The sequence below is a fragment of the Solanum tuberosum genome, unplaced genomic scaffold (assembly GCF_000226075.1).
Source record: "Solanum tuberosum cultivar DM 1-3 516 R44 unplaced genomic scaffold, SolTub_3.0 scf00298, whole genome shotgun sequence".
Classification (NCBI taxonomy): domain Eukaryota; kingdom Viridiplantae; phylum Streptophyta; class Magnoliopsida; order Solanales; family Solanaceae; genus Solanum; species Solanum tuberosum.
Genome location: NW_006239219.1, coordinates 40,041 through 66,495, shown reverse-complemented (window position 1 = coordinate 66,495; position 26,455 = coordinate 40,041). Strand labels below are relative to the sequence as shown.

Below are 26,455 nucleotides of genomic sequence, written 5' to 3'. Positions count from 1 at the left end.
TGGTAGGGCGTGGGGGGGGGGGGGGGGGGGGGCGTGAATTATTTAGGAGAAAGTCGGTATTTTTGTTTGATTTCAGGAATTCCATCCATAATAATAGGGACATATTTGAATATTTACACAACGGCAGGAGTATATTTGGTTCAATAGTATAACGACAGACAAACTTAACTAAGATACTCCAAATGTCAATCACTTCACTATTAGCATTAATCCTTGTTACTCTTTGCAAGAATTAGCATAAAAAACAGCAAACATTTGAAATAATCTATGTTGCTCAGACTCTTCAAAAATGGCAGCGGACGCGTGTCGGATTCTTTTTGGAGAATCCGACACGAGTGCAGCATCGAAAGTGAAGAGTCCGCTCAACTTAGAAATAATACATCATTATTGTGAAGATACAAATGAAACCACAAAATACTTATTGTGAAGAATGAAGTACTTCATCTTCAATCTGAAGAATTTCACTATGTTTGGAGGCTTTCCCCTTCAAGAAATTAGTGTACCAATGTGAAGAAAGCTTTGGATATCTTGTTAACTCTTTGCCATCCAAATCCACATAGTATAAGCCAAATCCTGAACCATATGCATCCAGTAACTCAAAACAGTCTAGGAACGACCACACGAAATAACCTTTCACGTTTGATCCATTCCTAAAACAGAAACAGAACATCATGAATATCGTCTAAACATAATTGCTTCGTGGTTACAAGCATGGGCAGAGATGGAGGGTGCAAGGGGTGCCGGAAACATATATTGATGTATAGTAGATGTTGAATCCTCTTAAGCTTCTTCGCGTGTTTACTTCTCTGTATTTTGAATCCTTTAGTGAAAATCCTTACTCCGCCAATACTGGACTTACTTGTTGAGCATGTGGAGATTACACACTTCTGATCATTTAAGATCACTAGATTGCAACGACGAGATGCTTAAATGCTTGATCTACGTGTTGTGTGAAAAAAAGGGCTTACCTCATAGCATCAAGCACACTCCCAATGTAAGCTTGCAGATATTCCACCCTTCTTGTATCATTTAACGTAGCATTTCGTCTTGTCATTTGACCTGGAAAAATAAATCAGAGCGAGCTTTCTCAGACTTAATTACTTTAGGCGAAAAAAGCTTCTAAACCAAATTTCAAAGGGCTCAGATATCCGGAGCATGACAAAGAGCGAGAGAGAGAAAGAGAACCATTTTCGTGAATGTATATTGGAATATTGCCATAAGCTTGCTTGAGATATTCTAATATGTTTCCTAGTCCCGGTTGTGTCACTGGATACTCAAACTGAACAAATTGTCAAATGAAAAATTAAATAAAAGTTATATAAACAAGGCAAAGTCATCATAGATTCATGTATGTTCGCAAGACTCACCTGATCTGGTGGAGAATCTTCTTCGGTGTCTGCACAAATTCATAATGTTACACAAGAAAGACGTTGAAGTAGTGAATTTTTTCATGTCACGCTAATATATAAAGGAGAACGAAGCTGGTTGACGTCAGCAGCTTGGTAAAAGAAGATTACCTTGATCACCAAGCTTAAGATGACTATTATGTTTAAATGTCAATCGAACAGATCAAGTTAAGAGTAAGTCGTTATTCTTACATATAAGTTCAAATGCTCCATCAATGGTGTAGTCCCTGATTTTACTCTCAAGGCTGCTGGAGCTATCTTTGACATGTATTGTTTGATAATGATTCAGGGCTATGAAGTCTATAGCGCCTTTAACTTGCATAGACTCTTCTCGTGTGAATTCGGGCAATCTAGACCCAACATTCCTCTTCATTACATCAGGATAATCGCCAAAGATTAAGGGATTGGCAAACCTGCATTGAAAATATGAATTATGACAACATTCCACGAGATCAGCTTGGTAAGAGATGCTAATAGACCAAGAAACTTCTGCATTTTACCAGCCTACGTAGAAATCATAAACTCGTTGTACTGCATTTATATCAGCTGTTTCATTTGTACAAGGAATTGGTCGATATGCAAAGAGATTCAATCCCACAAAACCATGTTGAGTTGACTGCAGCGACACACTCACACTATCAGCAAAAGTTTGGGGCTTTAGTATAATAGTAGTTAGTTCAAAAGGTGCTACCTTGTATTTTCTCCGGTATAGTCTCACCGCGGCTGAATGAGCAAGCAGTATATTATGAGCTACTATGTATGGCTCTGTTGAAGAGTTACCTATGGAACAGGATTTAACTCCGAAAGGTGGGGAACAATGATTCGGGGGTGTGACCCCATTATCATAACCACCTATAGTGAACACATTGACTTCATTTAACGTAGTCCAATACGAAACCCTGTCACCGAATTCCTTGAAGCACACATCCGCGTAAGCAGTGAAATCATCACTAAAAGGGACACAAACAGTTTTTACACATTCAGTTAGATGTAAAAGAATACAGTAGCCAAATCATGAACTAAAATTAGAAGTACTCGATCTTCATCACACATTATCTTTCGACTCATCCATCCACCATATTCATCTTGAAGCGTTTGTGGTATATCACTGTGACATAACGTAATATGTGGTTGAATTCCTACAAAATATAATCAGACAAGTGATATATCATCTATTACTAACACGCGGATATTTAAACTTGAAATTGAAAAAGTAAGAACTAGCACATAAGGGGATCTGTTTTTAACCATGACGGAGGAGCTCATTGATGAGATTGTTGTAATACTGTAACCCTTTGGGATTAATCGAACCTCTTCCATCTACATGATTAAACAAAAACAACGAATGAGACGAAATATAAAGCTTATAACAACCTCATAGATACGATTGTACAAAGTAGTTGGATAATGTAGCCTACTTGGAATAAGCCTCGACCACGAAATGGAAAATCTGTAGCCTTCCAAACCCATATCAGCCATGAGTTTTACATCTTCCTGCAAAGCAACAAGCAGTCTAACTGATAATCAATTACATGAACTCAATGTTGAACTATCTTCCAGACCTTGTATTTATGGTATGCGTCACAAGATACATCCGCGTTGGCTCCTCCATAAATACCTGAAAAATTTAGTGTTGGTACAATCTAGTGTCATTTGTTGCTGCAGTACGAACAGGGCATATACATTTTCCCATACCGTACCATAATAATCCTCGAAAATTATTACTTCCTCTGTCCTAATTTATATAACTCACTTTCCTTTTTAGTCAATCCCAAAAGAACGATACATTTCTATATTTACTGACAATTTAACTTTAAAATGATCATTAATTTAGACCACAAGTTTCAAAAGTCTTACTTTCTTTCTTAAATTTTGTATCAAGTCAAAGTAACTCATATAAATTGGGACCGAGGGAGCATATGATTTAGCAAAGTGAAATGTGATTACAAATCTATTGATTTAGCCTGCGAAAACTACCATAATAAGCAAGCTAAAAGAAACCATATCTTCATATTCTGAGATTAGTAAAGTAAACCACAAGGATTGAAGAGAACAAACCAGCATGAGCAAAGGTGTCCCAAATGCTAGGCATTCTTCCATCTTCAAATGCTGCTCCTTCAACCTTTCGATAAACGTACCACATCGTCAAAGGTGGAGCCAGGATACCGTAAGGGGGTTCAGATGAATCGTTTTTGTTAAAAAATTACACTATATACAAATAAAGTTAAAATTATCTTTTATGTATATAAAGTAGATGAATTCTCCGCTTTCTTCATGTGTCAATTACCTCTTTATATTTTGATCCCACTTAGTAAAAATCTTGGCTCCGCCATTGTACTTTGCACATAGTTTAGCATCTACTTTATAGGTATTTGCTAATCAGTAATCAACACTACACATCTATACACTGAAAAACTCATGTATGCACAAATATATTTTCTAGTTATCTCATTAGCGTATTTATTGTGTAAATTATGATGCGCGTGAACGTATGTCTCCCTGCATAACTAGGGATTTCATGTACTTATTATCTACATTCAATATAATATTATCTGTTACCACTTATATTCCAAAAGCCTCTGATCGTTACACTTGGTTAAATATTAAGTTTTTATCTAGAGGAAAAGGAATCAATTCACATCCAAAACATATGTTTTAGAAATTCTAGATGCGTCTTTGATCAAAAAATAATATTCTTTTTATCTCAATTTATGTGATGTAGTTTGATTTGATACATTTTATTCTTAATGAAATAATTTATAACCACACAAATATTTATTACTTAATTTAGACCACAAGTCAAAAATGTATCCTTCTTTCTAAAATTTCATCTCAAGTCAAAAGTATGAGTTACTTCGATTTCACACCAAGTTTAAGAAAGAAAGGAAGATTATTGAAACGTCTGATCTAAAATAAGTGATAGATTAAAAGGAGCATTTTTTAAGTTAAATTATTACTTAATACTCCCTCCGTTTCACAAAGAATGACCTCATTTCCTTTTTAGTCAGTTTCAAAAAATGACCTCTTTCTTTTTTTGGTAACATTTTACTTTTTGCTTTCCACGTGGCATGTTTAAGACCACAAGATTCAAAAGTCTTCTTTATTTACTTAAATGTGATGTAGTTTGATTTGATACATTTTATTCTTAATGAAATAATTTATAACCACACAAATATTTATTACTTAATTTAGACCACAAGTCAAAAATGTATCCTTCTTTCTAAAATTTCATCTCAAGTCAAAAGTATGAGTTACTTCGATTTCACACCAAGTTTAAGAAAGAAAGGAAGATTATTGAAACGTCTGATCTAAAATAAGTGATAGATTAAAAGGAGCATTTTTTAAGTTAAATTATTACTTAATACTCCCTCCGTTTCACAAAGAATGACCTCATTTCCTTTTTAGTCAGTTTCAAAAAATGACCTCTTTCTTTTTTTGGTAACATTTTACTTTTTGCTTTCCACGTGGCATGTTTAAGACCACAAGATTCAAAAGTCTTCTTTAATTTCTTAAACTTCGTGCCAAGTCAAACCAGACCAATCTTTTTGAAACGAAGGGAGTAGTAAAATATGTCATTCATTTTTAGACCAATTAAAAAGACAGACCAAAAAGGTATACTTTTCACATACATATAGCTATATATTCTGTGTAGAAAATGTTGGATTTAGTTGAATGCATACTAAAAATTAAATAAAACAACCAGATAATGACTGATGGTTAAAAAAACTAACTTGATAAGCAGACGAACCGGCACCGAAAACGAAAGTATCAGGAAAATCCGATCTGCGGACATCACCGGCGCCGGAAAGTACTATAACCGGCAAGTTCGCCGCCGCTGCAATAATAAAAACAAGCAGTATTGTCGTGAAGAGATCCCGGAGCTGCTTCGCCGGCGGCATTTTTGTAATTTGTGTGCTGAGCTCTGCTACTATTCGGCATCTTATATATTAGTATTATTATTGTTTTCCCAAATTTTCAAACTGCAACAGTAATTAATTTACATGTTGTCATTTGTTTATGGAGAAAATGTATTAGTAGCAGCCACCAATAATTCTCAACTTCTCCATTAATTATTAATTTCATTTTCAAATTATTTATAGTATTAAAAATATTATTGTACTTGACTAATTTAAATGCTTTCGATATTTGTGTTAATTTTTTATTAAGAGTTCAATATTGAGGTCACTTATTATGTCATGTGGTAAATAAAGGGTGTATCTAAGTTTAGTTTTAGAGTCCGTTTGGATTGACTTAACTTTTAAGTCAAAAAATAAAAGGTAGGGCTTTTGATTTTTGACTTATTTTAAGTCATTTATTGTCAAACACTTCCTAACTTATTTTAAGTCATTTTTGACTTATTTTAAGTTATTTTTTATACTTGTGACTTTGGCCGCACTACGCGCGGTTTTAAAATATTTTCTAAAAAAATTATTCAAATATTTCTAATAAAATTTTACTTTATTTGACAATATTTATTATAAAACTGTATTTTATTTCTACAAAATTTACAAAACGTTATTTCCTTTGAATTCTATTTTTACATAATCTTTGTAACTTTTCTTTTATGTTTTAAATATTTGATTCTATTACTATCTCTTATGCACTTATTATTTGACTTTATCCCTATAAAAAAAAATCAAATATATACATATGTTTGTACTTTTTCCTATTTTAGAAGGTTATGAATATTACACCTTGCAAATATAGAAAGGATGAATGTCACACCCTGCAAAAATGATAAAATATAATTTTTTAAAGTTTTTATAATATAAACAAAAAGAACAAATAAACACTTTCTTAATTGTATCAAATAAATTTCAGATTTATTTAATTTTATATGGTTGCTTGTTTAATTATTAATTTTTTGAGTTTTATACCCTCTAAGACAATTTCTACTACAACAATCTATTTGATCCTAATGGTTCATTTTCGATAAGTATCAAAAAATAATTGCATAGCTTAATTTTTAATAACGTAAAATGAGTTATGGCTAAATATATTTTTCGATACTTTTTATTGTTTCAATACACAAATAAATACAAGGAAATAAGAAACTTGGCAAAAAATTTCGTAAGTAATTTCAAAATAGAATTTTCAATGGTCCACCATGATAGTCATACATCTCTCATAATATTTTCTTACTATTTGTGTAGTATAAAAATAATAATTATAAAAAGAAGATGAACATGAAAGCACTTACTGATCTGCAAAAGAAAAATCTCACATGAATGAAATTAATCTTGCTTAATTAATAAATCTTCTCTCTTTATATATGTTGTTGCTGGTAACATTATATTTTCATATAATCTGCGGTGAAAAAGTAAATAGACAATTGGAAGAAAAAAATAATTTACGATGAACCGATTATATGAGTATTTACAATCAATAATGAAAAATTAATATATAACTTTGTGTTCTTGGTAACATTACATATCTATGTGATCTGCAATAAGAAATTTAAACGACAATAACTCCTTTTGAGTTAATATCCTAAAAGGTTATTCAACTATTAGAATTGATGTAGCAAAGTCACTAAACTTTGTTTTGTATAAAAAAAATCACTCAAGTTAAGGTTTTTATTTTCCAAAATCACTTAATCAAATTTTATCATTAAAAAAAAATCTATCGTGATAAAATAAATTTTTTTTGTATGTATTGAAGCATAAAATACATAAATAAATAAAATTAAAGAAAATCCATTACACCTCTTCTCGCTTTCTTTCTCTATTTCCATAAAAATTCTCATAAAAAAAGGCCTTCAGAAGATTCTTTAATATTGTTCATGTTAAAATCTTTTTAAACAATGGATTCACATAAATAAGCAACTAAATTTATATAAGATAATATTAATAACCTTACAATTTTACTTTTGAATACGAATTTAGACTTATCCGAAGAATTTTTGGTAAAAGTTGGAGTCAGAGATTTCATTTTAGCATATATATTCATAAAATGTGTTTACTGTTATATTTTTTACTTTTTTCTTATCATAATATTTAGGCAAATTAAACCTTCATACTTTGTAAGAACTCTAATAAGAAATTCATTATTAAAGAAAAATAACATGAATAATTTGAAACAATTTTTCGAGGGTTTCTTTTTGGTGAATAAATTAAAGAAACAGACAAAAAGAAGAAGCTCAACAACAGTTTATAAAAGAAATGGAGACATGAAATTTAACAGAAAATTAAATTCATACATTATAATTGCACAGAATAAACTGTAAATTTTCTGAGGGCACATAACGAAATCCCAAAAGAAAAGCACGATACCTTTGTAATCCAAGTAATTTTTCTCCAAGAAGAAGTGTAAATGGTTTTTCTTTTAATTTTATTTATTGAGAAAATGGTCTAAAACCCCCCCAATCTATATCTGAAATCTTAACTACACACTCCAACTTCACGGGTGTCCTATCACCCCCTTAAACTATTTTAAAGCTAAATTATTTGCTCTCTAATGCTGAGGTGGCAAAGAAAGTGTAGTTCACTTTCTCAAAGAGAGTGAGAGGCAATTTTTTATTTATTAAAACTTTAACTTTAAAAGAATTCCCTTTTTCATATTAACTTTTTGATTTTCTAACTTTATTAATGCTACCTTTTACTCTAATGTGTTTTATTTTTATTTTCGTTTCTTTCTTCTTCTTCAACACTTTGTTGGATTTAAGTTGCCGGAAAATAGAATTGACTCACCTCACCTTTCAGCTACCACTAATGGTATTTCATTTTTATTTTACTTTGTTAAAATCAACTTCATTGTGAAAATTACAATTAACATGGAATCAAATTAGAAATTAATATTTTTTTCATAGTTAAATGTTCATAAGTCTGAGCAAACAACACTAAAGGAACAATATAAACAAACTCAGTTGAGAAAATGAAATAAATAACACATCAAGCGAGAAATTTTATGGTGGGAGAGGCCCAAGTATGACTTGGTGTGTGAGGGATTATTTTTGAATAAAAAAATGTGTAGGTTTTACCTTTTCTATTCAATATTGTTGTTTCTCTCTTCTGTCTTATTTAATTTTATGAATAAAAAATTATGTGGATCCTATTTTTTTATTTTATGTTGTTATTTCTCTTTCCCATACATTTTACTCCACATCCGTTTACTTGTCCATTTCTTTCTTTCCCCTTTTTTAAAAAAGTTCTTCTTTAATTCTTCTTTCCTATAATATTTCAGATCAATTTTTACTTATTAATTTTTTTTATTCAATTTTTTTTATATCATTTGATATATTTATCTTTTTTATATTTGATAATTAACAATGGTGGAGTGATTGGACCCATATATTTTTCTCTTACCTTTACTTCTCACCCCTCCTTTTGCCATTTCTTTCCTTTCACCTTTTTATTTTTCTAATTCTTTATGTAATTTTTTAATCAGTTCTTTCAATGGTGAATATTATTTATCCAATTTTTCTTATATCATTTATATATTTATATATGTTTTCCATTTGATAATTATCACATTGATTATTTAAAAAAATAATATTTGAGAATACGAGAAAAAATATATATAATATATTTTCCCTATTTGTGGCATTATGGTTGATAGTTTTTTATATAACTGTTTACAATGAGTTATATTAAATAAATAATAATTGTACAAAATAAAATTCGTTTTAATAATTTTATTTCATAAAAATAAAATTCATTTTATTGTAAAATGTTTCAAATCAAGCTAAAAAAATAAAGAAAATTGAAAAAACCTATTTTTATTAATTTGGTACGGTTTATTAGTATAAAAATTGATGAAATAATTCAATTTGATAAAGTGAAAATTGATCAATCATGCTTATATACATGTGCCAAATGAGGGATATTAATAGTTTAGTCGAATTACTATCTAGACTTTTATTTTGTAAACGAAGGTTTTATTCTTCATTTTTTAATTTTCTCCATCATTTTTTCTTCTCATATTTTTATGTAATTTAAAAAATTAAAAAATGATATACTTGTTAATTATCAAATACAAAAAAAAAGATAAATATACAAATGATATAAAAAAAATGAATAAATAAAATTAATAAGTGAAAATTGATTTGAAATATGTAGGAAAGAAGAATTAAAGAAGAACTTTTTTTAAAAGGGGGAAAAGAAAAGAAATGGACAAGTAAGCGGATGTGGAGTAAAATGTATGGAAAAGAGAAATAACAATGTAAAATAAAAGAATAGGATCCACATAATTTTTTATTCATAAAATTTAATAAGACAGGAGAGAGAAACAACAATATTGAATAGAAAAGGTGGGACCTACACATTTTTTTATTCAAAAATAATCCCTCACACACCAAGTCATACTTGGGCCTCTCCCACCATAAAATTTAACTAAATTTTCACTATTTCGATTACAAGAAGCAAAAACGCACAAAATTGAAGAAACTCAAGTTTAGATCATACCCAAAAACATCATCTTCAAATTCATCAATATAAACAACCCAAATGAAATTTCTCATTTCAGAATGTTGTAAGCCAAATCAATATGTTCAACACTTTGAAAATTCTCAAAACTTTCAAGGATTTCACCGATTAAATGTGTATCTCTCGTCCAAATATACTTTAGATCTTTCAATTTTTTAAATTCGGCCAGTGTTCTTATCGGAGAAAATCCATAAAATGCAGATCTACATGTCCAAGATTGACTAAATTATCAATTGCCGCCGGAAAAATAAGACCATATGCATGTACAAGTTTTACAGCTCCACTAATTTTTTGATTGTGGATGAAATATCTTTGGTGAAATTGTTTTCACCCAGATTAAGAAATTGAAAATTTTAAAATCGGTGAATAGCTAATGACATGAAACTCACAAAATAATTTTGAGAAGGGTCCAAATGCTTCAAATTGAAAAATTCATATATGAAAGTTGAGATTTATCGGAAAATATAATTCAAACGAAAATTAAGAAAAGGAAAAATCTTAAAGGTCCCAAATGAAACTTACAATTTCACTTTAATGGTACACTACGTTTCAGATGTCAAAGAAAAGAAGAAAAGGTCTAAAAGAAAAGAAAAAAACTATAAAACAAATATAGAATAAAGAAAAAGAATAATAATTTTTATTTTTTCATTAAAAAATAATATGTAATAGGTGGCAGGGGCGCATGCATGTCACTGCCTAACCCAAATTTGGGTGTGACATTTTAAGGGGGTATATATTCCACTTTTAAAATGTTTAGAGGAGTAAAAGGACCCCGTAAAGTATAAGTGTGTAGTTGAGAATTGACTAATAGGTTGGGGGGACATTTGACTATTTTCTCTTATTTATTTGTGGGTTTATGTTTCAATACATACAAAAATAATTTATTTTATCATGTTAGATTTTTTTTTAATGATAAAATTTGATTGAGTGATTTTTGAAGATAAAAATCTTAAGTTGAGTGATTTTATTGATATAAAACAAAGTTCAATGACTTTGTTACATCAATTCTAATAGTTGAGTGACCTTTTAAGATATTAACTCACTATTTTTTTATTCACGAAGAACAAATTGTTATGTAATTACAATTTATCAACAATCAACAATGAAAAATCACTATATAATTTTTAGAAATACTTGTGATGAAAAACTAAATAGTAAATTTGTTTGGTAAAATTTAAACACCAACATTTGTTAAACAACTACCTGCTCATGTTTCGACTCCTCAAAGAGATAATTTTTTTGTATAACCTGCAAACAATTAAAATTCATTGCTTAAGGTAAATAAAATATGAAGACAAAAATAAAGTATTCCAATGCCAAATAGAGAGAATAAAGAAGAGATACAAAACCAGTAACGAAAGGGGATTATGCTTCAAACTGAATAATGCTACTGGAAACGAACTTTGGGATTTTCTCGAAGATCTGCAGCGTATACGGAGAGCTGCTAGTGATGCATAGGTATTGAGATTTTCCATTAATTTGCTTACTTTTCATTAAAGGATTGCAATTAAGTGAATGTATTTTTTTAAGGGTTAATACCTCATATGGTCACTCAACTATCCACTTTTGCCTTAGAAAGTCACTCAACTTTTAATTTTCACTAAAAAGTCACCATGTGAGTGACTTTCTGAGGAAAGACTGGATAGTTGAGTGACCATCTGAGTTATTAACCCATTTTTTAAATAAAATTTTGTAACCAGTTTTTCCATAATTAAGCACACTAATTATGGAGAATCAAATGAGAGTTAAAACATGGTATAAAAGATGCAATTTAAAACGGGTAAAACTGATAGCCTTTTGAGATTCTTTATTTTTAGGAAGTTATAATTGATCATTAATTAATAATTAATAATTGTGTAAAAAATTAGGGAAAAATGCCTAAATTCTAAGAAAATAGATAATAGCCTTTTCTGATCATTGATGCATGCCACATCAACGGGATGAAGATCCAGCTTTATATATATATAGATTTGTCAAACACTTCCAGAAGTAAAAAACTGACTTAAAAGTAGGTTTGACTAACTTTTAAGTCAATCCAAACACCCTCTTAGTTAGATATAGGAGTGTTTTTAAGACTTGTTAATAGTTCGAGGATGAAACTAATAATTCGCGTCGAATTTAGAGTGTTTTCAATGCTGATGTATTTTATTTTATATTAATATGAGAAGTAGTGCTAGTATTATTATTTTTTGTATAGTTTGTGAATAAATAAATTTAAAATATTAAATTAGTCTGATTCAATTTAATTTTGAAGATTAATTAAATTGTCTTCGGTGAAGTGAAACATAACACATAAAAATGAACATAAATACTAGCACTTCCTCTATTTCAATTAAGCGTATTACTTTTCATTTTAATAGTCTAAAAAAATATTATTATTTTTTCTATATATAATTAGTCTTTCAATTTCGATGATACATTTAGGGTATGTTTGGAAAGTCATCAGGGAATTGAAATTTGTGTAATTACTAAGGTAGTAATTATCAGTCTAATAATTACACAGCCTAGTAATTACGCTTACATGTTTGTTTGCCATAGTGTAATTACATTGTTATTACAAGTGTATTGTTTGGTTGCACAAGTGTAATCATGAGGTTATATTGAATTTTAAAAATAAAAATTAATTATTTAAAATTAAAAATTTATATTAGACAAATAAGGGTCGTTATAAATAATATTAAATTAAATATTTAAGATATATATTGTCTCATGAAAATATATTAATTAATAAACATATGTTTTTAACTAATATTATAAAAAATAATTGATTTATATTTTTCAATTTAATATATTTTAATTAAATTAATCATAAAAACTAAAAGTACATTATTTCTATGAACATCATGAAATACATGTTTGACAAAAAGATTAATATTATAAATATAATATCATAAAATTATAAAACATTTGACAAAAAGATACTATATCAAGTCTAACTTAAAAAATAGCTTGTAATGTAATCAATACTCCTAAAACAAATGAAATTGAAAATATAACATAAGTTCACAATTCAAAACAAAAAATTTAACATAATACTCTTATGTCACATTTCAACATAAAATACATAAATATGATTTAAAAGAAAAGAAAAACGTAAGTTCATAACTTTATTCAACAATGAATTCTACTTTATTTTATAAATTAGAAACTAACAAAATTATACTAATGATTTATTTAGAAGATACAAAAAATTGCATGGAATCACATGAAGTAAAGGTTGAGAATAAGAAGGAAATGATATATAAATGATATTAAAAAAAAAAAAATATTTTAAAATATTAGAATAATAAATCAAAACAATTTAAAATAATAAAATTAATACATTAAAACGAAAAAAATTAAAGCAAAAATAAAAGAAAGAAAACAAATAAACATCTTATAATTACACCATGTAATTACCAGCAATTCACAGTCTTCCCTTGTGAATTGGAGAGTGTATTTACACACTGCTAATTACACCCAATTACATGTTGACCAGGTAATTACATGTCCAACTAAACAGGATAGACAGTGTACTTACATCAAATCCAACTACTAGGGTGGGCTTTTCAAACAAGCCCTTAAAGAACTATGAATAATTTTAATATAAAATCAGAGTCAATAATCAATATAATATCTCCTTGATTTAAAAATGTCGAGATTCATTTTTGATACTTTTTTTATTATAATATATTGATTTAAGTCATCAACAATCACTTAAAGTTATCCTCATTAGTCACTTAGACACTTTAACTAAAACTATTACATATTAGACACTTTAATATTAAATAAATATGTATCTATTGAACATAAAATGGAAACTAACTTTAAAAATAATGTGCATGGGATTCACACATTGTGTCTTGAAAAAGTCACAAATAAAATTATGACATGTGGCATGTCGATCCAATCCAATCATAAAAAATGAATTTTCAATTTTAAGAAATAAAAAACAATTTCAACCATTAATAATTCAAAATGTTAGTCAACTAAAAGAAGAAGAAAAAAATTGCCCCCTCCCCAAACCCAACCCAGCTAACCCTTTGGTCTTTCTTCTTTCCCCGGCTCACGATTGTCACCCGTTCTCAACTCCACCAGCAAGATCCATTTTTTTTTCTTCTTATTATAAACTATGGGATTAAGCATAATATAAACAGTGAAATTAACAGAGGCGTATGTAGGAGAGGATCACCGGATTTACGTGATTCCATGCTTCCCTCCTGAAATCATATATAGTAGTATTATATTTTAATTTTTTTAATTAAATATAGATGTATGAACCCGCAATCGAAGTATCATATAATGCAATGATGATTGGGTTTACCTCTCAGTAAGATTTGAAATTTGAATTTTATATTTATCTTGTATTTTTTTTCTTTCTAAAATTAGGTAACGCCTCTCAAAGTGGTTATTTGTAGCACTTTTGATGTTTTAATTAATTAATCATTTCAATTTTGGACCTATAAATTTAAAAGTTTAACCGTTGTCAATGATACAAACTAAATGTCAAACCGATTAGATCCACCTTTTCATAACAGTGCACACATCATTCCGAAATCCTGAATACGCCTCTGGTGAAATATTATGACGTATGTGTAGCTTAGCGGAGCGACGTTTGTGGAAAATAAATTAATGTTAGTGAACGACGGCCAAGAGAAATCGAGAGTAGTCAAGTTATTTCTGTAGAATTCTCGAATATCACTTTAATAAATTTAATGGGTTTACATTTTAATTTGAGTGGTGATGTTTCCTTAAAATGATCGGAAATAGGAAACGGATGGCCCAACTCTTTAAACTCCAATATCGAAATCTTCTTTCTTCTTACAAAGTTAATTCGTAGATTCAGTTTTTCTTAATATGAATGGGAAAAAAAACAGAAGTTTGAGAATGGAAAATGGAGGATTTTTTTGGTGTTCAATAGGTACTAGTTTTGATTGGGGTGTCTAAATGAATTATGCTGACAATTTTAAGCGGCCGTGGATGACTTCAGCCTAATATATTTGTTTGATTTGGCATGTGTGTTGGTGTCACACTCATCTATTCTATAGTTCAAGTAGGAGTCTATCCTTAACAATGTACCGTGCTTCGATTGTTACTTTTGTCTGTGTGTGTCCGAATGGAACCTGTGTTAGCATCTTAGGAAGTTTGGAATGAAGTTTTTTAAAAATGAATTTAAGACATGTAGAATATGCAAAATATTTTTTTAAATCTTGTGTTATTAAATATGTAATTATATTTCAGAACAAAAAATATTACTGAATATAAAAAATAACTCAAAACAGCATGTATATACAAAGTATACCAGACTTTGAATTGCTTTCACAATACCTGTCATTGTATTAAGGACATAGTTTGACTTGAACAGGCACACACAAATATAAGTATTCGATCGAGAACCGAGTCAATGAAGTGAATGGAAATTATGAAAGATCTGAGTGCAAATTATATCAGAAACAAGAAAATACTAAGTGATTTTTTCATCCGTTCAAACCTTAATCGATGCAGTTATTTAGTAACATGTACTCATTGAAATAGTTGAAATACATACAAGTTGATTTGACCACATCGTTATCAAGAGAGAAACAGAATTTGACTAACATCAGAAGTTCTTATAACTGTCATCTTCTAAAACTGGTAAAACACAATATCACTACATGAAAGAACCTAAAATTTGATAAATTTAATAGCAATATCTTTCACAACCCTATATGTGCTTTTGAAGATACTTCAAATGTATCTAGAGCCTGATTTGATTGACTTATTTTAGGTGTTTTTAAGTCAAATTAATAAATTAAAATTCATAACTTTTGACTTTTGACGTATAAACTATAAGCCCATCCAAACAAGCTCCTAACCGTCATTAAGTTTCATAAGAGGAGCATTTTGTAAAATGTCAATATCAAACAATAACTCCGTGCATTTCAAAGCATGACGGACCAGGTTAAACTGAGCTTGATGTGGAGATAGGTTTTTGATCGTGAGCTAAGTGTCTCATGTTACGACTCATTTCAGATCATAAGGTCGAGCTTCAACCGAACAATTTTTCTCTCTCTCTCTTCCCCAGATGAAATGACTATTGCAAAGCCAAAAGTCCTACGAGCTTCATTCCGAATGGTAGATTATATGAGAGCAAAGCAAAGAGACAATAATGGAGAGCTCATTAGGCCCGCCATTTTCTCAATCGAAAATGAAAATTAGCTTCCTGAACGACAACCATTCAACGGGATTTCACATTCACTATAAGTAGAAGAATCAAATGAAGAAGAACTCATATAAATATAAATACTTCATCTGTTACACTCTATAATGCAAATATGGCAAATAACTATTGTAAGCAATCACAACATAAATAAATCCCAAAACAGCCTAAAATGGCAAACAATAACCAAATGCTAGTCACAAAAACACCAAAATATCAGTTCAAGTTAACACGATTACCCCATAATTTGTATAGAACCAATTCAAGTATATAATGGCCAATCAGTCCATGCTCCAGAAACATGGCCATTCTCACAGACATAAGCTCGAACAACTGGTTCTCCATCATCATGGTACCCAAAATACCTCCTCAAACAGAAGGCTGAATGCAGATCCCACGTCTGTTTTGCTGAGCAAAACGCACAATTCAGATCGATCTTCTTCCTATTGCCATCATTAATCGTCCTCCATACCCTTGACTGCTTGAAATTCTTGAAAATCCCACGAAATAGCATGTAATTCCTCTTCTCCTCCATGTGAATACAACCAGGCCAATCACATATGTACAAACAATCCCCTTTGAATCTACTCGCTAGTAGCTTATTCCCCTGCTCACGGCTCAAATTCCATACCCCAGAAGCCAAATGTGAACAAGGCGATCTGTAAATTTTTCGCCTCTTCGCAAGCCTGAATTCAGCACAAAAAACAAATTGCTACCAATTAGTCTACAGAAATCAATACATACATCAACAACAACATACCCAGTGTAATCCCACAAATTAAGTGGAGTTTATGGAAGGTAGAATGCACGTAGACCTTACCACTACCTTAGAGGTAAAGAAGTTGTTTCCGATAGACCCTCAGCTCAAGTAAAATACAGTCCAAAGCAATATAGAGAAAAAATATAACTAAAATGAAGAAAGTCATGACAAAATACCATAGATAACATACAAATCATCCTAAACCAATAGTCATTACAAATAAAACATAATCGACGTGCAAACAAGGGTGTGACCTAGTGGTCAATGAAGTGGTTAAGAACCATAAGGTCTCAAGTTCAAAACTCAACAGAGACAAAAACACTAGGTGATTTTCCCATCTATCCTAGCCTTGGTAGACAGAGTTACCTGGTAACTGTTGCTAGTGGGAGGTGGCAAGTATCCTGACGGCTAACGGCATAAAAGAATACATGAAACAATGCTCAACTATCTAACTAACCTCCTACCCTTAGCAGTAAACAACGCTCAACTATCTAACTAACCTCCTACTCTTATCAGTATTCTGTCTGATTAAAAACGTTCAACTATCTAACTAACCTCCTACCCTTATCAGTATTCTGTCTAATCAATCTAAAGACTATCTAACTAACCTCCTGACCTTATCGGTATCCTCCGTAGCATCCTATCTAAGGTCATTTCCTTGGTAAGATGAAGCTCTGTCATTCAGTATTCTCCATTGCGTCCTATCAAAGGTCATTTCCATTCAGTATTCTCCCTAGCGTCCTATCAAAGGTCATTTCTTTGATAAGACGAAGCTATGTCATGTTCTGTCTAATCAATCTACGTCGACAGAGAGGTAGACACATTGTTTCCGAAAGCAAAAAACCAATACACATACATAATAACATGAAAACTACATAATGCAAACACATAAAACAGAGGATGTATGTAATTTTACCTTGTGGGGGTCACCACTAGATTTGAGGGTTCCTCCTCGACGACCTCAATCTGATTTGAAGTCGATTCAGAAGCATCATAAACAGTATCAAACATAAGATCATCAAACAAAGACCAACCACTATCAGCAACTTCAGCAGAATCACTCCGATTATTATTATTACTCGATGAAGAAGGCATTAGCTGCGTCTGCAAACTATCAGATTTAGGCAAAACCCTACCCGAATAATTCTCATCCGGACCAAGTTCACGTTCAAGCCCAAAATCAGAATTCTCCAGAAGAACACCAGCTTGATGAAGACCCGGACAGCATACAGCTAGCTTGTAAAGCGAAGACCACCCACCTGGAGGACACGAAGACGTCGAAGAACTTACTAGATCGGAAACAACAGAAGGAATAGTTAAAGAGCATTTCGATTTGTAGCAAATAGTATGAATCAGAAATGCAAATTTCGTAGAAACACAAGATAAACGAGTCCAGTTCCTTGGATCATCTTCAAGCTTGAAAAATATATTGAGAACCAAATCCTCAGAAAGTTTTGAGAAAAACCCATCAACTATACATGAATTCGACATCGAAAAGATGTATAGAATCAAGATCTTTGCCCAATCCAATGGAATTAAACACCAAATTTATTAGCATCAACACTAGTAACAAACTCAAAGAATGAGAATTTGGTTTGTGATTTTGTGGGCAAAAGGGGAAAGCCTTTTTTGTAAGTTTGTAGAATGTGTGAGGATGGTTTTCAGTGCCTGGTTGTTAGTTGTTTTAACAAAGATTCCTTATATTATTACTTCTTCTTTTTTGGCAATATTAATTAATAGATTATACTATATACTTGGTCAGTGAGTTATGTGATTCTTTCAAAAATATTTTATGTATAGATTTTGGTAAGTGAGTAATGTGATTCATTTCTCACCTCAGGAATTTCAAAAGTATTTTTTTATATATATATATATATTTGGTAAGTGAGTTATGTGATTGTTTTCTCACCTCAGGATTTTCAAAAGTACAATTCTAGGAAATATTATACTATATTATATATGGTTTTTCAAAAGAAATTTAGGGCCCGTTTGGCCATGCGATATGGTATCATGATATAGAATCATGAGATGAAATTGAAGTTTTGTTTGGACATGTGATATGAAATTTTTGTGTTGTATATTTTCTCATAAACATAAAAATCTCATAAGTTATAAAACTATTAAAATAGTCTCAATTGTTTATTCAATCTTATCAAATAAACAAAAATTTATAAAATCGCATAATAAATTATTACAAAGCTATTTGTTCTCCACTTAAGTAATTGTTTCATCTAACTTTAATTAAATAAAAAAAATTGAACATAAATTGTAGTGTACTAGTCTTTAATATAATCCTCCCACATAGTACGGACGATTTTCTCACGTTGAACTTGCATTTCTCGATCATGTGACCGAGAAAACGAACCAACATTGTTACTTTGAGCCATTTGTTGGTCAATATCATCCGCAACTATATTTTCATGCTCATAGACCATAAATATTTCATCAGTACTTTGGTATTCTCACAAATAATTATGTAACAGTGCACAAGCTATGACAATTTTCACTTTGTGTATCAATATCATAATGTTCATGCCTTGTTTCAGTATTCTAAATCTATTTTTCCAAGCTCCAAAAGTTCGTTCAATCACATTGAGCAAAGATGAATGCCTATAATTAAACAGTTCTTTGGCATTTTGAGGCTCTCTTTCACTTCCTTGGTAATCTTGCAAATGATAGCATAGTCATTTGTATGGAGCTAAAAATCCTTTTGTGTTTTGGAAACCAACATCAACAACATAATATTTATCAACCAACAAACATTTTATAAAGAATTACTAAAAGCAAATGTGACGTAAATGAGACAACTTAATTTGTGTAAATAAATAATATTTATTCTAAGGATGTAATTTAAAGTTACCATGTGGCGGAAATGGAAATTGTGACTTTGGTTCAACAAGTGCATTCTCAAATACTTTATTATCATGTGCAGTACCTTCCCAACCAGCAGTAAAAAAGGTAAATCGCATATCAAAATTACAAGCACATAAGACATTTTGTGATGTTCTTCCTTCGCGATTACGATATGCTTGTTACACCGTTTTAGGAACCTCCCCTTCTATATATGTTCCATCAATTGCACCAACACAATCCTACCAAATAAAAAATACATCAATATTAGTTTAGTGAACATAAAATAAATTGGAAGCATTATAGAATGCACCTCATAAAAATAATATTTGTAAGAACAATAAAAATAATGCTTCCAAGACAATGCAAAGTCATAAAATAAATATTATCTCTTTAAACAATGTTGATAAGAAATATGTAACTAAATACTAATAACTTACACATTAAATATAAATGTGCACTTATTAAGGCCATAAAATAAATGTATTACTCAACAATCGGTTGGTGTGAGTTAAAGTGACTATATGTTGGTGAGAATAATAAATTTTATGTCGGTGAGAATAATAAATTTTAAAAAGTAATGATGTGATTATAAATTTCATTTACATATGAAATAAATGGTTAGTAGATATAAATGTGGGATTGTATTAACAAAATATAAACTCGTGGATCAATTTTTGTATTAAAATATCTCAAATCATGATATGAAATTCCCATATAATTCCATATCATGGTTTTTGAAGAATATGGAATCACATCTCACGATATGGTATCACATGGCCAAACGCCTACTTAGGTATCATGTTGACTTCAAATTGAAATTTTGCTTAAATGCCCTTTGAACTTTTGAAGAGACATAAGGGTATCTTTGGCATGAAAGGAAAATATTTTTGAGATACGTCGACTTTGCTTATTTTCAAAAATAATTTTCTTAATGGTAGTAGAAAAACAAATTCTATAAGTGAGACTCTTATCCTTCTCACCCACCTGACGCTCCAACCCCTAGTCCTTGACAATCCTACCCTGCCACCTCTCGAGGCCCCACTTCCTATTTCTACCGTTTACTAGATTATATCTAAATACTTTTCAGCTACTATTTTTTTAATTACTTATCAAATTCTAAAAAATAGATTAAAAATAGTCAAACACATATGTAGACCCTTAAACTAGTCACTAAATTTCATTTTGGCACTCCAACTCAATCTTATTCCATTTTAACCCTTCAACTCCAATTTTTATGTTCCATTTTGGCACTTATAAGTGATGTGACAGAGTGTATGCATCACACTTTCTCTAAAAAAGTGAAAGACATTAAACAATAAAAGATTATTGTAATTAGGGATATTTTTGAGCCTTTTCCGTTAAAAAAATAATAAAAGATTACCCTTCAACTCTATTTTTTTATTGTACCATTAAACACAAAATACTAATTTTATGATTTTGATATTTCTATATATGTTATTCAACTGCAATTTTGCATTTTAAAAATCGGCGTTCATCCGTTAGTTATTGTAAAAAATTAAAATTGACAGATGATCATTGATTTATTTATTTATTTTAAAAAGTAACAATTTCTTTTTAAGAGTTTCCCTATATTTTTACGTGAAAAATAACCGACGAAAGTGCGTCTTTTCTTTCTTAAGAAAATCAATGACAACCCAATGAAGTTTATCGAGTTTCAACATTTTTTTGTAGTGTTATAATTAGCAATGAACATGAGTTTTGTTTTACTCGTATTTAGTTGAATGAAAAATTAGAAAGCTGATATTTGAGTTAGTCTAAATTGACTAGATATGGGGGGAAAATGTGGTGTTATTTAATTTAATTAATTGTTTAAAAAGTAAAACCAACACTCTTTCGTCGATTATTTTTTCACACAATAATGTACAGAAACTGTAAAAAAAATATTATTTTTTTAAAAATGATGTTCATCCATTATTTAATTTTTTTAAAAAAAGGATATGACGTTGATTTTTAAAATGAAAAGGTGGAAATGAAGAACATAAATAAAATAAAGAAATCATAAATTTAGTATTCTGTGTTTAAATGATACTATAAAAATTAGAGTTGAAGTATTAAAATGGAACAAGGCTAAGTTAGCATGACAAAAAAAAAAAATGGGAGCAAGTTAGAGGAGTTGTGTATGTGTTTTTAATTGGTTTTTGTGTCATGTCATGACATGTGAAGTACATACATCCACTTTGTTGATTATTTGGAAAGAAGCGTCAAATGGAACATAAAAATTGGAATTGAAGGGTTAAAATAGAACAAGGTTGAGTTGAAGTGTCAAATTGAAAATTAGGAACAAGTTTAAGGGTCTCCATATATATTTGGCCTTAAAAAATCAACTCATTCAAAGAAAACATTTTTCATGATAAGTATTCTGCTTCGTGCCAAACACTAAAATAAATTTGTAAACGACTACAAAACCAAATCTCTCACTGCTATTATTTTGAAAAGAAAAAAAGATAAAGAAAAGCAGACAACTTATGACCCACTTTCCCCAATAACGAACCTCATCAATATTGGGATGTCTGGTTCCCATTTGCCTAAAATCTCACTCATTCTCCTCCACATATATATATTATTCTCTTCAATGAAAAGAACAAACGTATCTTCACATCCCAGTTTTCCATATCAAAGATCACATACTTTAATATTTTGTCTCACCTTGCAACGTATCGTTTGAATCAAATTCTTGAAATTGACTCTGTGGCATCATCACCTTGTTTCATAAACAAAAAAAATGGATTACTACGAGCAAGCTAAATAATACCCCCTCCGTTCACTTTTACTAGTTCACGATCAACTTTGCACACCCCTTAAAAGAATAATAAATGAAGTGCATATGGATCATGATACCCATATTAATTGATCACGCCTATAAATGAAAAACAATTAAGTAGCACTGAAGAAATGAATACCAGAGCCATCTGTAGACGACCAACATTAATCTGCAAATCAAGGAAATTAAATTGTGTTTTTCACAATATCGCGCAGTTTAGAAAGGCTGTAAAATCTACTATATTGCAGTCTTTTACCAAGTCTTAAGAGATACAAAATTAAGTATAATAATTATTACAGTCTTGACATGATTCAATGACACAGAAATATTTTGATGTAAGCAGAGCAACAGACTCCTCCGGGCCCTTAGACTCCCAACTGTGGACCGTGCTGCTCAAACACAGTATGATGGCACCCTCAATCACCGATGACTCCAACAATCTTACCTGTAAAAAAAAACACGGGAAAAAATTAAACAAAATGATCAAAATTGAAGAATATACGACAAGCCACAGAAGTAAGACCTGGACAAACTCCGGCTACGGCTCCTACTCCGGCTTGGGCTTCTGCTTGGAGTGCGTCTTTTGGGGCTACTGCTGGGAGTGCGTCTTTTGGGACTTTTGCTCAACGGTTTTGAACGCTGTAATTAACCGAGTCATAATACAAATTAATAGTTATGTAGACAAAGGAAAGAGAGAATACAAAAGGCCAGATAAGCACAAAAAAGAGAGGACATAGAAAGACAAAACGGATGATCCCAATATGTTTGAATTTTGAGGTATTCCATTTACTTCAAAACATAGATTTGACTTACAGCTGGTGCTGGCGATCTGGACCTTGATGGAGATCTGCAAAATTTCCAGAAAGAACTTAATTTAATATCCCAGTACCGCCACTTAACAAGTTTCCTCCACAACTGCTTTGATTTCACTTCCACCTCAGCATGACCATAATGAAAGTAGCAATTTGGCAGAATCCATAGTGGAAAATATGGCAAGTATAAAGCAATGCAAGTTACACCATTAAGACTACGTAATATTTTAAATTTGTGCAGTCACAGAGACCAATTAGCAGGATACCAAAAGAATGAACTAGTCTTTATTTCGCTTTGTTAGAACATGCTTCTACCAAAAAATAAGTGGTGATCCAAATTCAGGTGGCAGTTAGTTCCCCAGTCCAGCTCCACCATAGAATCCATGATCTTCATGATCCCAATCTAGCACCCATGGAACATTTCACGATGCTCATTAGAATAGAGACATCATAAAAAGACCCAAAGCTGCCATCTAGAAAACATCGTACCTCCACAACAAAAAGAGTTGCAGGCAAGACCATTATCCACTCAAGATCCTAATATGCAAATCCACAAACCGCCGCACATATCCAAAATCTAGAAAAACAAACAAGGTGACTTTTCATACTTATAAAAGAAATGATAAAAGACGACACCTTGATAAGGCAGTATGCTTTCCCTAGAATACAGTTCCAAAAATAATTAAAGGAAATGAACCAATTCTCCCCTTAAAACACTAAACTTTTCTTCTTTTTTGCTCAGTCCTAAACCTTTCCAATTTCTAATCTAGTTTTAACAGACATGCACCTATCTAGGTGCCAGTCTCTACTGAATGGTTACACATTGATCAGCAAACATAGTTGGAAAATCCTGAAATAGCAGGAAACAAATGATTATGAATTCTTGTTTCATAGGGGAAAGAAAAATGAAGAAAAAAAGACAGAAACTATATTTTTCATAATCATTTGGTTCATTCTAATGGTTTGATAATGCCATTGCAAGTTCTAAACCCCTTAAAATCCTTCCTGAAGCAGAAGAAAGTAACATAAATGTAACTATACATTGTCCCACTAGAGTATGCAGAACTACACATTACCAAATTAGATTGCCGCCAGAAAATGCAACCTTTGCAAAATTGTATTCTACAACTTACCCTAAACCATAATACCACCATTTGACAAATTACCAGAAGATTGTGTTGAAGGAACAATATAATTCAAACAATTAGGATTGGATTTGGAGTTTTATGCATTGATATATGAGACTAACAGTTTCTCATTGCTATATTTTTTAGAAAGAAAAAGGGGAAAGCATTAAGGACAAGTTAAACAAAGAAAACTAAAGCACCAAGGAGTCTATGCCATTTCCATGTGAGCAAATCAAACTAACAATAAGATAGAAGATAAAAGGCAAAGTAATCAACTGCAAGAGCATTTTAGATTTAAAGATCTTACATCAACAATAATTCCAGTGCGAAGAACAACTTGAGAAATTGAAAGAATTCTAATAAATAATAAAGAATAAAAAGATTTGCAGTTTATGTAAATATTAACCTTGTACTATGTAATGCTTTTATACCCATCCCACCACAAGAACAGAAAGAGAAAGCAGAATATTACCTTGAGACAGGACGTCCTTTTGACCCAGAACGAGACCGAGAAGACACAGACCTTGAACGAGATCTTGAGCGCTTTGAAGACTTAACTTTAGGAGATTTGCTGCTAAGACAGATATTAATAAGGCCCTATTTGCATTAAAGTAAAACCACTAGTCCAGACATATATGTGTAATGTGTTAGACCTTTTGCTCTTGCTACGACTTCTGCTTCGGCTACGGCTACGGCTTCGACTAACACTCTTTCCTTTGGAGTAAGAACGGCTCCGACTGCGGCTGCGGCTACGGCTTCGACTGCGGTCATATTCCTTAACCTGCAGAAGATGGAGGATTTTAGAATACCAAATGACGGCATCAACACGATAATTGAAAAATGTTTGCGTCATACTCGAATTGTCGCACGAGAAAAGGCATTCCGAAACTCAGAGTCATCAAGCTTTTTGATCTATACACATGAAAGGATAATATTAGCTGCACCTCTTAGTTGTATAAAGGAAAAAAACAAATATTGTAAACAACATCAAGGTGAAGGAAACCCAACTAAAGGGAAGGAGAAAAGAGAAGATGGCTTACAGCATATTTCATGTCATCATAGTTTGTATAATCAATTATACCAGTGGTGCCTGAAATTCCAAACAAATTTGTCAACGTCAGAATAACTTATGGAACAGAAATGACAAAGTAATATGAAGATCAAAATGCTTCCTACAGGGTTAAAATAAGCATTGTGCACTTACAAATTAAGGCAAAGAATGATTTTGTGTGCCAATATGGGATCAGAAAAGTTTCGGAATAGTTAGATTACAATAGTTTTTGGTGAACTTGGATTAGAAAAATTTATGGTGAAGTTTTACAGAAAACTAAAAACTGTTGCTTAAAACAAAATTTGTCTTTTGCAAATCGCACCAAAATGTTTACTGAAACCAAAGGGAATCAAAAAATATAAATAAAAAAGATTCAAAAACCAAGTTTTCTCGGCTTCATCAAATGATATTTGCTTCCACCTAATTTTCATTCCCTTAAAAAATAAAAAGAGGACCCTCCAATATGACAAGTTCTGCACGTGATCAGAAAGAGTAGAAATAAATCATAGAAGAGAAACTTGTGTGGGAACATTTTGGCACACTAGGTTAGCCTCTAGTTAAAGACTTCAAACAGTTGTACCAAAATAAAATTCAAAAAGAAAAGGGGAAAGAAATCCCAAGCAAAACACTATGCAAGCTAATGGGGTCATCAGGTGCATCAGATTAGCCAAAACAAATTTATCCAACCACCCACCCATCATTAGGCAGCACCGTCGATTACCAGCTTTTAATTTGTCTTAAGGGATGATATTGTCCCCAGAAAAAGTGGGATAAATAGCAGGATCATAATCCAATTTAAAAACAAAATTGTATTAGAAGAGCAAAAGAGGACAATACATGGGCAAGGGCAAGACATTCTTAAATGGGAAGACAACAAAAATGAACATATTTCTTCGTCTTTTTCACCATTTCTTCCTGAGAGCAGAACTTATCTTGCCCTCACCCAGCCACCAACCAATGATGCCCCAACACCTATAGGTTTTTGACCCACCCCCGCCCTCAAGCTTGCAGCAATGCTGGTTCCCCCCCCCCCCCCCCCGGGACACACAACCCCCCCCAACCC

General features: G+C 31.2%; 3 protein-coding genes across 8 annotated transcripts in view; all 3 read right to left on the bottom strand.

Annotated features, from left to right (window-relative positions):
* Positions 1 to 169: 169 nt before the first annotated feature.
* Positions 170 to 5,491, bottom strand: LOC102593844 (beta-glucosidase 11-like). Of its 4 annotated transcripts, XM_006359318.2 has the most exons (14): positions 5,138 to 5,211; positions 3,694 to 3,763; positions 3,465 to 3,528; positions 2,969 to 3,024; positions 2,825 to 2,900; positions 2,655 to 2,726; positions 2,458 to 2,545; positions 2,098 to 2,356; positions 1,907 to 2,022; positions 1,599 to 1,819; positions 1,368 to 1,396; positions 1,186 to 1,279; positions 969 to 1,059; positions 170 to 650 (listed from the first exon to the last, which is right to left on the bottom strand). In XM_006359318.2, the coding sequence occupies exons 3-14, from the start codon at positions 3,496 to 3,498 to the stop codon at positions 419 to 421; spliced, it is 1,368 nt and encodes a 455-aa protein (XP_006359380.1). In that variant the 5' UTR covers positions 3,499 to 3,528; positions 3,694 to 3,763; positions 5,138 to 5,211; the 3' UTR covers positions 170 to 418. The 4 variants fall into 4 exon arrangements, with proteins under 4 accessions (XP_006359380.1, XP_006359379.1, XP_006359378.1 ...); XM_006359317.2 differs by lacking the exon at positions 3,694 to 3,763 and having other exon boundaries at positions 5,138 to 5,489; XM_006359316.2 differs by lacking the exon at positions 3,694 to 3,763 and having other exon boundaries at positions 1,907 to 2,356; positions 5,138 to 5,491.
* Positions 5,492 to 16,060: 10,569 nt separating this feature from the next.
* Positions 16,061 to 18,489, bottom strand: LOC102593525 (phytochrome A-associated F-box protein). Its single transcript, XM_006359315.2, has 2 exons — positions 17,684 to 18,489; positions 16,061 to 16,693 (listed from the first exon to the last, which is right to left on the bottom strand). The coding sequence occupies exons 1-2, from the start codon at positions 18,256 to 18,258 to the stop codon at positions 16,270 to 16,272; spliced, it is 999 nt and encodes a 332-aa protein (XP_006359377.1). The 5' UTR covers positions 18,259 to 18,489; the 3' UTR covers positions 16,061 to 16,269.
* Positions 18,490 to 22,553: 4,064 nt separating this feature from the next.
* The window catches only part of LOC102592958 (serine/arginine-rich-splicing factor SR34-like), a 7,338-nt gene continuing 3,436 nt past the window's right edge, over positions 22,554 to 26,455 (bottom strand). Inside the window, exons 8-15 of one of the 3 annotated variants that reach the window (XR_368253.2) lie at positions 25,382 to 25,431; positions 25,197 to 25,253; positions 24,995 to 25,122; positions 24,814 to 24,912; positions 23,704 to 23,791; positions 23,216 to 23,617; positions 22,926 to 23,041; positions 22,554 to 22,847 (exon numbers count right to left, since the gene is read on the bottom strand). Coding sequence is in view for 1 of the 3 variants with exons in the window: in XM_006359314.2 (XP_006359376.1) it covers positions 22,844 to 22,847; positions 22,926 to 23,041; positions 23,216 to 23,249; positions 24,814 to 24,912; positions 24,995 to 25,122; positions 25,197 to 25,253; positions 25,382 to 25,431 (488 nt within the window). In the remaining 2 variants the exon portion in view is untranslated. Of the gene's footprint in view, positions 22,848 to 22,925; positions 23,042 to 23,215; positions 23,792 to 24,813; positions 24,913 to 24,994; positions 25,123 to 25,196; positions 25,254 to 25,381; positions 25,432 to 26,455 lie in introns of all 3 variants that reach the window. The other 2 variants (XR_368252.2, XM_006359314.2) reach the window with 2 other exon arrangements.